Source organism: Lactuca serriola, chromosome 3 (genome assembly GCF_051521515.1).
Source record: "Lactuca serriola cultivar US96UC23 chromosome 3, Lser_US96UC23_V15, whole genome shotgun sequence".
NCBI classification, from domain to species: domain Eukaryota; kingdom Viridiplantae; phylum Streptophyta; class Magnoliopsida; order Asterales; family Asteraceae; genus Lactuca; species Lactuca serriola.
Window position 1 is genome coordinate 307948158 of NC_136410.1, and position 16567 is coordinate 307964724.

At 35.6% G+C, this 16567-nt stretch overlaps 1 protein-coding gene across 1 annotated transcript; it reads left to right on the plus strand.

The window, feature by feature from the left end:
• Positions 1-1442: 1442 nt before the first annotated feature.
• LOC145094157 (protein CURVATURE THYLAKOID 1A, chloroplastic-like) lies at positions 1443-2987 on the plus strand. The gene is made up of 5 exons (XM_079032449.1): positions 1443-1657; positions 2115-2209; positions 2324-2431; positions 2509-2580; positions 2696-2987. The coding sequence occupies exons 1-5, from the start codon at positions 1507-1509 to the stop codon at positions 2768-2770; spliced, it is 501 nt and encodes a 166-aa protein (XP_078888575.1). The 5' UTR covers positions 1443-1506; the 3' UTR covers positions 2771-2987.
• The last annotated feature ends 13580 nt before the right edge of the window (positions 2988-16567 follow it).

Below are 16567 nucleotides of genomic sequence, written 5' to 3' on the forward strand. Positions count from 1 at the left end.
TTTTAGTCATATTTTACAAAAAAAATTATAAAATGTGTGGGCTTTTCGAAAAAGAAAAAACTAAAAAAGTTTGAGGATTTATTTGGAAACATTTAGAAGGTTGAGGGGTTTTTCAGAATAAAGTACAAAGCTGAGGGCTTTTTCGAAAAAAAAAATAAAAAGTTATAGCGTATTTTTCAGACAAAAAATTAAATTTGAAATTTAATTGAGAAAAAAAAAAACTTTTTTAAGATTAGTCCAAAATAATATATATATATATATATATATATATATATATATATATATATATATATATATATATATATATATATATATATATATATATATAGGGAAAAGTGAATATACCCTTAAGGGTATATAAGATTAGGTACCCAAACACACCATAACACGTCATTTTGTATGAAATATTTATTATAATATTCTTAAACTTCAACTCCTAACATGATTTACTTTCAATATTTTTGAAATTTCCTTATTATCTTTCTCTTACATCACATCTTTTGGCCGAACACCTACTATGCTATATATATTGTAGTTGAAAATGAAAATTATGTAAGAAGAAGATAAATGTGTAATTTATAAAAATCTTAGAAGTAAATCAAGTTTGAAGTTAAATGATCAGAAAATTAGACAATTAGAATCTTTCCTAATAAATGAAAATAATTTTGCCACATGTCACTCTCTCATTAACTTGGACACATGTCATTTTTTGGTATTTTTGAATAAATGTTTTTTCCATGTGTTATTTTCTCATTGTTTATCTTTTTTTAATTAACACATTATATTTAAACCTCAATTATTAATTGCCTTATTTGAAAATAATAATTAAATTACAATATTACAACTCATATTATTGAATATGTTTCATTTTAAATTCAAATTTTAAATTTTAAATTTTAAATTTAAATAAATTTTTGTTTAAACCTTCATATTTAATTTTTTTTGTTTTATTCAACCCGTATAACATACGGGTCTCACAACTAGTGTATTATATGATACAAAACGATGTACTATGATAAATTTGGGTACCTAAGCTTATATACCCTTAAGGGTATATTCACTTTTCCCATATATATATATATATATATATATATATATATATATATATATATATATATATATATATATATATATATATATATATATATATATATATATATATATATATATATATTAGTAAACGCCAAGTATTTTTAAATGGGTTCTTTTATTAAATTTTTTAAGTCTAAATAAAAAATAAATCAAATATAACCCCAATAATTTAATAAAAGTTTTGAAAAAAAAATAACATTTTGAATCAAACACAACCCAACACATCGATACAAAAAGTAGCTGTTGCCGCAGAGGAACCGATCAAACGTGGATTACGAAGATAGAAACTGAACCAATCAAAATGCTCCCTTTCTCCACGTGTCAAAGCAAGAATCCAACAAAAGCTAAAAAGAAAAGGAGAGAGATGAGTGTGGATAGCAGAAAAAGTTGAGGTCGGCTGAATACGTAGAGTTTATGAAAATGGCGACGGCGTTTGCGGCAGCAACTTCCTCGGCGGCCACCGCCGTCGTTTTACCTCGTCTTCCTAGCACCACCGCTGTCCGTTGCTCATCGTTACCACACCTTCCAGCTCGTTCGTTTTCCACTTCGATCAAACAGATTTCAGGTAACTTTATTGTCGGTGCTACTATTGTTGTTCTCTGAGGCATTTCGTCGAGCATATTGTTTACAAGTTAGTATGTGAGCTGGATTTTCGATCGATTTTGAGGTTCTCAATGACAACTTCACGTAAACTGCTTCCTTGTAGATTTGAAATTTGTGGTAGGCTGTTATGCAATTAGTGAACACGATATATCTTTTAACTTCAAAACCAACATGGGTTGTTTTACGTTTTTAGGTACATTTGACAGTGTACTTCATTGAACCTCGTAAAAAGTCACTCAATTAGAAACCTTTCGCGTAAGCAAATTCATATCAATGTTGAAACTTGAAACTAGTATTCTGTTTAATCCGGAACATTGGATATCAATCTTCACCATTACACGTGTTGTTTCTTTTAGATATGTGTTTTTTCTGTACTACAAAGCTGGATAGCATTTGATATGTAAGTTGTAAATTGCTAGTATCACGAAGGTCATCTCTGTTGAAGATCAAGGCCTCAGAAGATGCATCATCTCCTCCGGATGCTAATGAATTGTTCAATGACTTGAAGGAAAAGGTGAAGATTCAAGAAACATATATAAGCTCAACTCAATTCTTTTGTCATGATGTACTTACTTATCAGTGTCTGTTTCTGATACAATATTTGTTTCCTTTACGAAATTGTTTACAGTGGGATGCACTTGAAGACAAGTCAACAGTTATATTCTATGGAGGAGGAGCAGTTGTTGCAATTTGGATATCTTCAATCCTTGTTGGTGCTGTCAACTCAGTGCCATTGGTATGCTTTCTATATCTTGTTTGTATTGTGTTCTTGAAATCTTGTTTTCTAATATAGTTTATATTATATTGTCACAGCTTCCAAAGATCTTGGAGTTGGTAGGACTTGGATATACTGGATGGTTTGTTTACCGATATCTTCTCTTCAAGGTAAATTTCTTGCAACTTGAATACAAGAAGATCGTAGGGTTTAGCCACATTTTATGTTGAAATTAAAAGGGATGCATACTCATGTTTTTGGAATTTTATATTTTATATATTTCAGTCTAGCAGAAAAGAGTTGGCAACTGATATTGAGTGGATAAAGAAGAAGATTGCAGGGACCGAGGAAATTATATGATTGTTAAATTTTTCTTATAAAATTTGGGTAAGTAGTCATGCATGTGTGCCAATAAGATTGTTCAAAAGCCTTATGAAAAATATCTTCAACCATTCCCGAGAAAATATGTTTTGGTCTTCTTTGATGAGATATTTTTGTAATGAAAGAAAGAAAGAGAGGAAATGTAACGATTCAATTGAATTCTCTATTATTCAAACATGAAGAGGCTACAAAGATATATACAGAGGAAATCAACAACCAAAACTAACTCATTCTAACTAACTTTAACTAACTCATCATTTATCTTGAGTAGACCCCCCCCCCCCCCCCCAACCCCCCGGGGACAAGGTTGAGGGAAATTACAAACACCAAGCTTGGATTTTGCCATAGAATGTTGAACTCTTTTGATCAAAAGTGGAACATGAGCTAATTGAATGAGAGCATTTGTGACTCTCTCTCTCTTACAAAATGACAATCTAGTTCAATGTGTTTTATACGTTCATGAAACACTGGATTAGATGTTATATAGATTGTTGTCATATTATCACAATGTAAAGGAATGTGAGTGATCAGAGATACCCAATTCAAATTCATGAAACAATTTGCTTAGCCATGCAAGATCTGCAAACACTTGTTGCATGACTCAGCTTCGCTGAGGATAAAGAAATTGTGATCTGCTTCTTTGATTTCCATGAAATAAGAGTGTCACCAAAAGTAATAAAATGCCCACTAATTGATTTTTTGGCGATGGGGCATGAAGGCTAGTCAAAATCGCAATAAGCTTGTAATTTGAAAGATGATCAATTGTTGAAGTATAAAGCCTATGATAAGGTGTCTTTAAGATACTTCAAAACATGTAGAGCAATTGTGTAATGAGTTTGAGAAGGTGTTTTTGTTAAATTTGCTTAAATGTTGAACAGGAAAAGCCAAATTTGGCATGGTGTGAACCAATAAATTTAGCTTCCCAACAAGTTGTTGGTAGTAGAGGTGAGCATTTGAACTTTTGGACCAAACCAAATCGGGAACCGAACATGGATTGGCCTCAATATCTGGTCCTAGATCCACTGATTTCTTTAAAACAGGTCCTGTCCAAGAGTCGGTCCTATCCATTTTCGGTTCCTGTCTGATACAATACAAATACTCATTCTAAAGTCTTAATAGGTAAATTAACTTTCTGTAGGTTTTAACGAGTTGTACTATATGTACCTAAAGTTGTATCGGTCCAATGGGTACAATGGGTACAAGAACCGAAAAACCTGGACCTGACCTCAACAAGTCCGGTCCAAGGGACACCAATTTCTCTTAATTTGGTCCGGTCCAAGAGTCAGTCCGGTCTGGTTTGGTCTAAATGCTCAGCCCTAGTCTATATAGAGTTGCATTTCGTAAATGACCAAACATTACTGGAAGAAGTTTAAATTGAGAAGGAAGATGAGTGGAAGCACATTCAATGATGTTGTAAGTAAAAAGTAACACTTTGATATATTTAGTTTGATAAACCATGCCTTGCTCAATTTTGTCAAACTCAATGCCAAATGAATGAAGCCCAAGTCTTTTATTTGAAATTGAGCATCCATAAAGGTTTTTAAATGGCTAATCGATTTTATATCATTTCCTGTGACTAAGATGTCGTCAACATAGGCAGATACAATGACTACAAAAGAGTTACTTCATTTGAGGAAAAGTGAATGATCATTTCGGGAATAAATGTACTCTTGTGCTCTTAATGCTGAAGACAAGTTAATATACTATTGTCTGGAAGCTTACCTTAATCCATATAAGGATTTTTTTTAAGTACAAATACAAGAAAATGTGAAGTAATATCATGGTCATGTGGAAGTTTCATGTAAACTTCCTTTTGCAAATCTTCGTGTAAAAAGGCATTGTTAACATCACATTCATAAATATTCCAATTGTTTTTAGAACAAATTATTGAAACCGTCCCTATGATTTGTTAAAATTTCATGTGTTGGTCCCTAACTTTTTTTTTCACTCGGACCGTCCCCAGGTTTTGATGTTGTTACGGTGTTAGTCTCTGCTTAATAGAAAATGACTAAAATGCCCTTAATATTTTATTTTTTAATTTTTTTTAACTATTTATTAATTAAAAAATATATTAACAAACATAGGTCCCCCCCCTTAACCCAACCATACATCCATACACCCCAGTAATTTCACACTATATCACTTCTCATTATCTCTCACCAACTCTAATGAAGAAAAGGAACTGAACCCCACCACAGAAGCTATCAAATTGCCGACACAAGATCGTTTTGAAACCACCAGATCGCCGACGATGGAACCATTGAAAACGACAGTCACCCACGCACAGCATAATCAGACCGCTGTCAAGCATAATCAGACCTCGTTGACATCCTCTTATCCTCTCATTACACGATCTAAAATCAATGGACCTGCTCTCGCCATCGGAATGTATTTTTCTCATAATCGTCGCCCACCACACACAATAAAAGAACTTGTATTTTTCTCATTTTTTTTCGATATGGCCTTTTAGACATATTTTACCAAATAAATTGTAAAATGTGAGGGTTTTTTTCATGAAAAAACTAAAAATATTGAGGGTTTATTCTGAAGCATTTTGAAGATTAATGGTTTTTTCGGATAAAAATACAAGGTTTAGGGCTTTTAAGAAAAAATGAAAACATCAAGGTTTTTTCAGGCAAAAACTAAATTTAAAGTTTAATCCGAAAAACACATAAAATAGAAGATTTTTTTTTAATTAATCTTTAAAAAAAGATATTATATAAAGGGAAATTGTCAGAAAAATCTCAATATTTTCGGAAAAATTTCACTTTAGTTCCAAAATTTCTTTTTTGAATATTTTTGTAGATTAGTTTATATAAAATAAAAAATATAATAGGTTTATTTTTATATTAATGTTAACAGTAATGTGATTAATGATAATATTGCTCTTGGATTAATGAAGATATAATAAGTTTATTTATGGATAATTTATTAATACTATTTTTATAAAAGATATATAAATATTTTTATTTAATTAAAAAAATTAAAATACAACACAACGATAATAAAATAATATTTTGAGAGAGAGAGAGAGAGAGAGATGGCAGAAAGTATTTTTTTGAAACTAAAAAGAATATAAACATAAACTGTAAGTAATGTTCAACTTAAAGAGTTAAAGATATAAATATTAAATAGGCTTCATTTATTCTTACCCCATCTTCACTTATCCCTACCCCTAAACATTTTTTCTAATCATTACTTTTACTAATTAATTTAATGATTACATATTTTTATTAATCATTAGAAGTTTTAATAATTAAGTTATGATTAATAGTTTTTTATTCACAAATAAATCTATTTATTATAACATTATTTAGTTTATTATAGATAATTTATTAACACTACTAGTTGTGAGACCCGTATATTATACGGGTTGATTAAAACAAAATTATAATTAGAAACGATTAAATGAGAAGTTTACTTGAATTTGAAATTTGAAATAAATAAAAATTATGAGAAAAAAAACATGCAAAAAATAAATAAATTAAAATTATGTGTTTAGTTGTCAGACCCGCATACTAAACAGGTTAATTATAACAAAATATTAAATACAAAGGTTTAAACTGTAAATTTATTTGAAATTGAAATTAAAATTTAAAATTTAAAATATGAAATTAATATCATTATGGTAGGTTTAATTTATGGAAACTAAACTAATAATATATTAAAAATGAAAAATAAAATAAATGACAAGTGGAAAATAAATATAACTCTAAATTATGACAAAATGACATGTGATAAATTAAATAAGAGAAAGACATGTGGCAAAATCATTCTTATAGATATTTTTATAAATTGAAATACATATAAATATTTTTATTTGATTAAAAAATACGACACAACAACAATAAATTAATATTTTGACGTACAAAATAATAAAAAAAGTTAAAAAATAATGTTTTTTACACTTTATTTTTATATTTTAAAATTTAAATAATCTATTAAAAAACTATTTTAAAATTAATTTTAGTATTTTAGAAAAAGGTAAAAAAAACATGCATATGATTATAGGCCAAAATACTAATCTAGCCAATTTTGTTAATTATTTATCAAAAAATAGCCAAAAAATATCACTTAGCCAAAAATAACCCACAAAACCGTAGTCAACTTATGGTTGACTACGGCCAACGTGGTTGACTACTGTTTTAGGCCAAAAAGTATTATTTCGTGGTATTGAGATACTTTTTCACAGACCCGTTTATTTTTTCGTGGCCCATTAGCCCAAAATATAAAATGAAAAAAAAATATCACTTTATGGCTTTTTTTCCTATTGGTTTCTTTGGTTTGGCTACTTTTTTCTCTTAATGGAGCACCCGAAGAACAACCAAGTTTGTCTACTTTTCATCAAAATTTTATCGTGTTTGTGATTAGGAGTAGGTTTTGTATATGTGGTTAAATTTTTTTGAAAAAAATCGAAAATAAAAATTTAAAACCGTAGATTTCATATGAAACCTACGGTGTACAAGCGCCCAATGCGCAGATTGTACAATGTCGACTTGTACACCTACGGTTTCGTATGAACCATAAGAAATTTTTTTTTCGTTTTTTTTTAAATCTATTCAATAGCATCGGAACTCTTTGTCATTGGCAAAGGTTCAACTCATCATAACTGGTAGTCTTATACTGCTTACCTTGTTCCATGCATTGTCTTCCAATTGCAAGCTTGAGCAACTCTTTGTCATCAAAAATGTCTAGAACCTTAATCTCTTCATTTATATCCACCCTCTGACATGGAATGTTCACATCATCATTTACAGGACACGAAGGCAATGGGGGCATACCATCTTGGGAAATTTAGGGTTTGTGGTGGAGATCTGGATACCAACTTGGATCGTGATATCACTTTCCGAACTGATATTTCTACCCTATGCCTGGGTTACAAGAAATTCAACCTAGGATAATCCAAGTGGACACTTACGTTTCTAGGCACAGAAAACGTAAGCCAATATGCTAAAGGGTTCTGTGAATGTGTGATGAAAAACGAGAGCTAAAAGCGTCCCCCTTCTGGAAAGGAAGAGTTGTTTATATATTAAACACGATTAGGGTTTCATTAGGGTTGGGCCGCCATTAGTTGCTTTGGAAGCAAGTAATATTAATCCGGATTAGGGTTACCAAAACTAACGACTTTTGTTAGTTTTACCATAATCACCCTCAAGAAATTGAGTTTTCCATTATGTTCCCACTGACCTCCTTTAACTTGGGCTGAAGACCTGTTCACTTTCCCATTGGCTCCACTGTTTCCAGCACCATTGTTGCCCAAATTCACATGACAATCACGCTTGTAATGCCCAACTTTATTGCACCTCCAACAAACTAGATCCTTTCTCTTTTTGTTGGAGTTGCCTGGGACATGTTCATGCTTACGTTTTCCATGTCCTTTGTGGTTCTGGTTCCTTGGTTTGTTTTCAACCATATGAACCGAGGGCTGTCCAGGTTCAACTTTTCCTTTGGGGTTTTCAGATTTGTCACTTTCCTTCGCACGAAGACATTCTTCAATACGAATGTGACTAGCAAGTTGAACCAATGACATTTCCTCCTTTTGATGTTTCAAGTTATGTTTGAAGTCTTTCCAGGATGGAGGCAGTTTTTCATTGATAGTGGACACAACTATGGATTCATCCATATTCATTTTGTGCAATTTAAATTGTCCGTATATGCCAAGGAGTTCATTGTACTGTCTAGTGACAGACCTTGAATTTTCCATCTTATAATTATTAAAGTCACTAACCAGAAACTTCTTGCTAGAAGCATCCTCAGTAATGTATTTCAGTTCAAGGGTATCCCACAACTCCTTGGCAAACAAGGCTTCACTATGGATATCAAATAAAGCATCAGACATACCGTTCAAAATGTGACCTTCGCAGATGTAGTCATCATTGTCCCACTTCTGTCTCTTTCTTGTCTCTTCAGCCGTCTCAACAACACCTTCTGCAGGCTCTGCTAGTCTTGGAGTAGTCAGCACGTATGCTGCTTTCAAAGTGGTCAGCATGAAGTGTATCTTTTTCTTCCAGCGCCTGAAATCGACACCTTCAAACTTCTCCAACTTGGCAAACTTAGTGGTCATCTCGCGGATTGAGTCACCCATCTCCAGAAAAAGTGAATATCAGTTTGATTGTTGGGAAATTTAGGGTTTGTGGTGGAGATCTGGATACCAACTTGGATCGTGATATCACTTTCCAAACTGATATTTCCACCCTATGCCTGGGTTACAAGAAATTCAGCCTAGGATAATCCAAGTGGACACTTACATTTCTAGGCATAGAAAACGTAAGCCAATATGTTAAAGGGTTGTGTGAATGTGTGATGAAAAACGAGAGCTAAAAAGTGTCCCCCTTCTGGAACGGAAGAGTTGTTTATATATTAAACACGATTAGGGTTTCATTAGGGTTGGGCCGCCATTAGTTGCTTTGGAAACAAGTAATATTAATCTGGATTAGGGTTACCAAAACTAACGAGTTTCGTTAGTTTTACCATAATCACCCTCAAGAAATTGAGTTTTCCATTTCGTTAGTTTTACCGCCCGCTGACCTGGCAGGGGCTCTGCCCCTTGGACCCCAGCTAAGGGCTCTACCCCTTGGACCCCGCTAGGGGCGCTGCCCCTTTGGAAACCCCGGACCCAGGGGCGCTGCCCCCGGACCCCTGACTAGTCATCGAACCGACTTCTGACTCGATCTTATACATGCGTGCACTCCGCACAACCCTGTACATATATTAGAGTACAAATCATGAAGCCCCTTAGCTCACATGCTAGTTCCAGTTACTTAAAATGAGATGGTGACACTAAAATCACCAACATACCATGAAACATGGTATCTGAATAAATAAGTTTAGGTTCATCATCAAATTCTTCTCTGTCAGAATCACTCTCTAGGCCAAATATATCCAACTTGTCACACTCTGCAAACTCGCCATATCCTTTTAGTTCACCATCATGCAAAAATGGAACTTCTTGTTTTCCAGATTCATTACCAACCTTATCCACCACGTCTAGTGCTTTTTTTTTGTCAAAGTAATGATTTACACCAACATCATTAACATATGTACCAACATCATTATCACCGATATACTTATAATTCTCCGGTGTAACATACATAATCGGTTCTGGCACTACAGGCGCTATATTTACATTTTCAGTGACACTATTGTTGGAATAGTGTCTAAGGCTGCAACTATATTAGGCATGTATTTGACCCGGTTGTGCATGGTCCTTTTGGGTTGCCTTCACCATAGCAACTTCACAGGATGATTTATTATGAGAGAAGAAATATTATTTATATATTATGAGAATAATCTAAGGAATAATAATATTGTTATTTGATTAATATAAGTCATAAATTAATTAGGAATTAATTTGGTAACTTAAGGAGATTAATTGAATAAAGGGGCATAAACTGTCAATTGTATGATAGTTGTACTTTGGGCTATAATCCCTTATGGATAAGGGGTGGACGGTTTCTAGGGCTTAGGATAGCCATAGAATTCGTCCAAGGCTTATCATTAGGGTATTGGATTGCTTAGGGCCTAAGTTATCCAATTAGGGTTTAAGGGTGAAACCCTAGGAGCCTCATTAGTATAAATAGACCCTAAGGGTCAAGGAAAATTGGCACCTATGCTCTAGAAGAAACCCTGGCCGATTCTTGATCCCCTCTCCTCTCTCTCAAATCATCCTCTTGGTAGTTGGTGTTTGTAAGCCATTAGAGGAGTGACAATTGTGACTCTAAAGCTCCAAGGACAAGAAGATCAAGCAAGTGATTCAAGGTAATCTTCTAATTCTGATTTCTTATGTAATTATACTATATTAGCCATTAGAAGTCTTGGATTCAATGTATGTTCAATTAGTGAAACCTAGATCCAAGAATTAGGGTTTGTATGTGCACATAGGAATGTTCATACGGCCAAAACCCATCAGTGGTATCAGAGCCTAGATTGGTTTCTATTGAATTGATGCATTGGTTGCTTGTTTAATGCTTGCAAAAATTCGAATTTTGTGTTTCTGCCTGATGAACTCGGCGAGTAGGCTCGACTCGGCGAGTCCATTATGGTACTCGGCGAGTCCGAGCGTCAGAAAGAGCTAATTTCGGGATTTCTTGTTGTTTATCTTTTGGATACTTACCTTAATCATGTTAGGTCAATATAAATCCGATTTTATGATATATATGAGTATATTCTTGACCTAATTGAAGATATTTATCAATTAATTAAATATTAATTTCCTTATATGATAATTGATTAATTATTTTAATTAAATTAGTAAATTGTTTTGCAAGAAATTATTAAATAAATCAAATATGGATAATTATGTGATTAAATGTTAATTTAGATTATTTGTTATTTGATCCCCTATGTTTTGAAAAGTTTAAAACTTGCCCTCAAGTGTTGAAATTTATGTTTTGTGATTAAAAGTTTAATTTAGACAATTTAAATTTCAAACCCTAGAATTTTACAAGTTTAAAATTCAACCCTATACTAATATAATATTACAAGATTAATATATATATATATATATATAAATGTAAAATTAAAATGCTAGTCTTACCGTTAGTAGGCCTCATTCACGAAGCCGGTCTATAAGGTGGGTATAAGGTTGCTGCCTATAAAATGGCGCTTAATGGGTGTACACTCACACCCACCGCTTGCTTGATCGGTGGAGGGTCATTAGCCGAACGGGTAGGATAGGGCAACTTCATCTTCTCATTAAAAGTATAATATGAAATACAAAGTAACTACATGTTTTTCAAAATTCCCAATCCTAGTTACTTTAGGAAAAGTGAATTGATGCAATCCCATGAAATTACACTTTGCACCCTTGCTAAGAAGTTAGTGGAGTGTGTGTGGTTTACCGGCACACTAATTGGTTCTAAACAAAGGTGGCAAAGGGTGATTCATTGTTTATCATAGTTCGATGGAGCGTGTGTGGTTTACCGGCACATCGAATATGTGATTGTTACAATGAAGGCACCATGTGAATTTGCATGGTAATTCACACCCACTTTGTGATCCTCGGTATCCCAGTCACAAACGAGAGGGGCATATCGAGATTTAAACATGCCATTAAAAAGTTTCAATGAATCTCATCCAAACCTAGGAATTCTCAATACATTTAGAACTTAAAGTTATGTTTTCATGGTGGAGAATTAGTGAATCGTAATTCACTTACCTTCAAATTGTTTGCATGTTAGATTACGGCATCCCTTTTCTAACATGTAAATATTGTTGTTGGATCCTAGCCCTAATTTTTCTTATTGGGTGATAATTAGGGATTCAAATTCTAATCTATCTTTGTCCTTTCTATTTGTAGATGTCGAACGCGAACAACGCTGCTGCTAGCTCATTCACATTGATGAGCGTTTGCCAAAAGGTGACTTTCGATGGGACGAACTTTAGCGAATGGATAAGATACATTCGCACAATTGCTTGCTACGAGGACAAGGAGTATGTCCTCGATGAGAAGCTCGAGAAGATCAACCTAGAAATCGCTACTCCGGCTGAAATGACTGCTTTTGAGACTCATGAACGTGATGCAACGAAGGTTCATTGCATCATGATAGCCACAATGAATGCTGAATTCCAAAAGTCCTATGAGGACATGTATCCGTACGAAATGCACCAAGACTTGTTGGAGAGATACCACCAAAACGCAAGGCAGGAGCGTTACGAGATTTTCACTAACATGATCTCCGCCAAAATGGGTCATGGAGAATCTCTAACCGTGCACCTGCAAAAGATGCAAAGGTATGTCGATCGTCTTCGCAAGTTGAATGTTGACTTTGGGGAAGAGTTGGCGATCGACAGGGTGCTTCACTCTTTGCCTCCGTGTTACAACCAATTTAGGATGACCTACCACATGAACAAAGAAGAGGTCACCCTAAGTAAGCTCCAAGGTCTCCTTAGGGTTGCTGAAAGCAACCTCAAGGAAAAGTCTGTTGCACCCACTCCCAATCCACCCGCTGCTCCTGTTTTGGCCATTGGGCAAGGAAGAGGCAAGAAGAGGAAGGCTCCGTCTAAGAGCCACCGCAAGGGAAAGTCCAGAGATGGTTCCTCTTCTAGTGGGACCAAAGTTGATCCCGTTAAGCCTAACCCTAACCCAAAGGAGGCAGAGTGCCACCACTGCCACAAAATAGGGCATTGGAAGAGAAGCTGCCCAGACTACCTGCAAGCCATCAAGGAAGGAAAGATCAAGTCGTCTTTCACAGGTATATACACAATTAAATATAATGATTCATCTCATGCTATTTCTTGGGTCCTTGATACCGGGTGTGGTTACCATATTTGTTCTGAATTGCAGGGACTAAGAAGAAATAGGGATGTGGAGCGTGGAAGAATAAATCTAATCATGTGGAACAGAAGATCGTCGCCTGTGACCAAGATTGGAGTGTACTCTCTAGTGCTTAGGAATGGTTTATGTTTAGATTTGAACAATTGTTGCTATTCGCCAGAAATGGCAAGAAACATCATTTCATTTCATGGTTTGTTTAGAAAAGGATTTAGATTTTCTTTTAATAATGAGAATGGTTCTATTTGTGCTTATCTAAATGGTGTCTTATATTTTGAAGCAATACCATGTAATCGAATTTATGAAACTGTTATGATTGTAGATAACCTAGGAAATGATGTTTTATGCATGGATTCTTCCAATAGTATGGATATAGCATCCTTGTGGCATTGCCGTCTTGGACATGTCAACAAGAAGCGCATAGCCAAATCCAAAAGGATGGAGTGTTGGAGTCATTTGACCTTAGGGAAGATGACACATGCGAGTCTTGTTTGCTTGGAAAGATGACCAAGTCACCCTTCACTAGTACATGTGAAAGGGGTGAGGGTCTATTGGACCTCATACATACCGATGTATGTGGACCGTTTAGATCAACCACAAAGGATGGGAACCGCTTCTATGTGACTTTTACCGATGACTATAGTAGATATGGGTATATCTACTTAATCAAGCAAAAGTCAGAAACGTTTGAAAAGTTCAAAGAGTTCAAGAATGAAGTGGAGAATCAATTGGGCAGGAAAATCAAGATGCTTCGATCCGATCGAGGAGGAGAGTACCTAAGTCTTGAATTCCACGACTATCTCAAGGAGTGTGGAATAGTTTCACAATTGACGCCACCTAGGACACCGCAGTTGAATGGTGTGGCAGAAAGGCGTAATCGAACCTTGTTAGACATGGTCCGCTCTATGATGAGTCGTGCTTCACTACCTATCTCATTCTGGGGGTATGCCTTAGAGACTGCCGCCCATATCCTTAACCGAGTCCCTACTAAGAAGGTTGCCAAAACACCTCACGAGATGTGGACAGGGAAAGCTCCCTCGTTAGCACATTTCAAGGTTTGGGGTTGCGAGGCTTTCGTAAGACGAGATACTCACAACAAGCTCGAACCTCGTAGTGAGCGATGTATTTTCATCGGCTACCCGCAGAAATCCTTTGGATATCTCTTCTATAGACCGAAGGACAATGTTGTCTTTGTTGCGAGGAGAGGAGTTTTCCGAGAGCGAGAACTCATAAGCCAAGGAGACAGTGGGAGGCAAATCGAGCTTGAAGAGATTCAAGAGTCGATAGATGAAGGAACCTCTACCCGAGGAGGAAACTCCGGTTGAACCGATTGATGAGTCCTTACCTCTTAGACGTTCCGAAAGAACTAGAGTTCAACCCCAGTTTTATGGTTTTCATATTACTACCGAAGGGGACACGTATATTCGTGATGGTACACTAATAAATCTAGATGAACCTCGTAGCTATAAGGAAGCCATGGCGGGCCCAGAGTTTGCAAAATGGAAAGAGGCAATGGACAGCGAGATCCAGTCCATGTATGACAACCAAGTTTGGAATTTGGTTGATAATGTGCCCGGACGTAAGACCGTTGGGTGCAAATGGATCTTCAAGAAGAAGACCGACGTGGATGGAAACGTACACACATATAAGGAGCGATTGGTTGCGAAGGGCTTTACTCAAACTCCCGGGGTTGACTATGACGAGACCTTCTCACCAGTTGCGAAGATAAAGTCTATTAGAGTGATGCTGGCTATTGCCGCATTTTATGATTATGAGATTTGGCAAATGGATGTCAAAACCGCTTTCCTTAATGGGAAATTGGCTGAGGATGTTTACATGGCTCAGCCAGAGGGTTTTGTTGATCCGAAGCATCCAAATAGGGTGTGTAAGCTTGAGAAGTCCATTTATGGACTTAAGCAAGCGTCTCGCAGATGGAATCTTTGCTTCGATGAGAAAGTCAAAGATTTTGGATTTGTACGAAGCGAAGATGAATCATGTGTATATGTCAAAGCCAGTGGGAGTATAGTAAGCTTCCTCGTTCTGTATGTCGACAACATACTACTCATAGGAAACGACGTCCCGGCTCTGCAGGAGGTTAAGTCCTGGCTCGGGAAGTGCTTCACTATGAAGGACCTCGGAGAGGCTTCCTATATTTTGGGAATAAGGATAGTGAGAGAACGAAGTAAGAGACTAATAGGACTTAGTCATAACACTTACTTAGATAAAGTACTAAAACGTTTTAGTATGGAAAACTCGAAGAAGGGAGAATTACCGATACAAAGTAATGCCAAGTTGAGTAAGACTCAAAGTCCGAGTACCGAAGCCGAAATAGCATAAATGAGTCGAGTTCCATACGCTTCCGCAGTTAGCTCAATCATGTATGCTATGACTTGTACTCGCCCTGATGTAGCCTTTGCTTTGAGCATGGTTAGTAGATATCAAGGGAATCCTGGCAGAGCCCATTGGATTGCGGTCAAGAATATCCTTAAGTACCTTCGGAGGACGAAGGAATGGTTCTTAGTCCTCGGAGGGAGTGATGACTTGAAGGTGCGAGGGTATAGTGACGCCAACTTTCAGACCGATAGGACAACTACCGTTCGCAGTCGGGCTGGGTCTTTACCCTGAATGGAGGAGCAGTAACTTGGAAAAGTTCCAAGCAGGAAACCGTAGCTGATTCAACGTGCGAATCAGAGTACATTGCAGCGAGCGAAGCATCAAAGGAGGCCATATGGTTGAAGAACTTCATCGGTGATCTTGGAGTTGTACCTGCCATCAAGGAGCCCATGGAGATTTTCTGTGATAATGAAGGAGTGGTTGCCTTGACCAAGGAACCGAGGGATCATGGTAGATCTCGACATATCAACAGAAAATATCACTTTATTAGACATCATGTAGAAGAAGGACAACTCGTGGTGAAGAGGATATCATCAGAAGATAACCCAGCAGATTCGCTTACGAAGGGACTAAGTAGGGTTAAGCACGTGCAACATGCTAGGAGTATTGGGCTGAAGGATGATATTAGTATAGATTAGATAGTAGTAGAAACGTGTAATAGATAAATGTAATTAACATTTGATGATTAAATAAAAGAGTATTATTTATGAGTAATGTTACTGTCTTATGTTAATTGTTTAACTATTGTTTCACTTTGCATGTTTTGACTTCCAGAATAATTGAGTTTATTAAGAATAATCGAATTATTCAAATTGTCCACAATCGTTCATATGTTGGAAGTAGGTATGAATGAAGATTGTCATGAATTTGTGTGTAGATTGTCTAAATGGTATTAGACATAGCAAAAGTTTGCTGCAACGTTCATGAGTGCTTATGAACCAGTTTTGAGCATTCGAACAAACCCGCGCTTGCTGGAATCACCTTATGGAATGTGATAAAAGGGTGATCGCAAGACGATAATATCATACAGTCTTAAAACCTAGATATATGGTTTGTTATTTGTTAATTGATTATTCACTGATAATGCGAAACCGCATCAGTAACTTGAT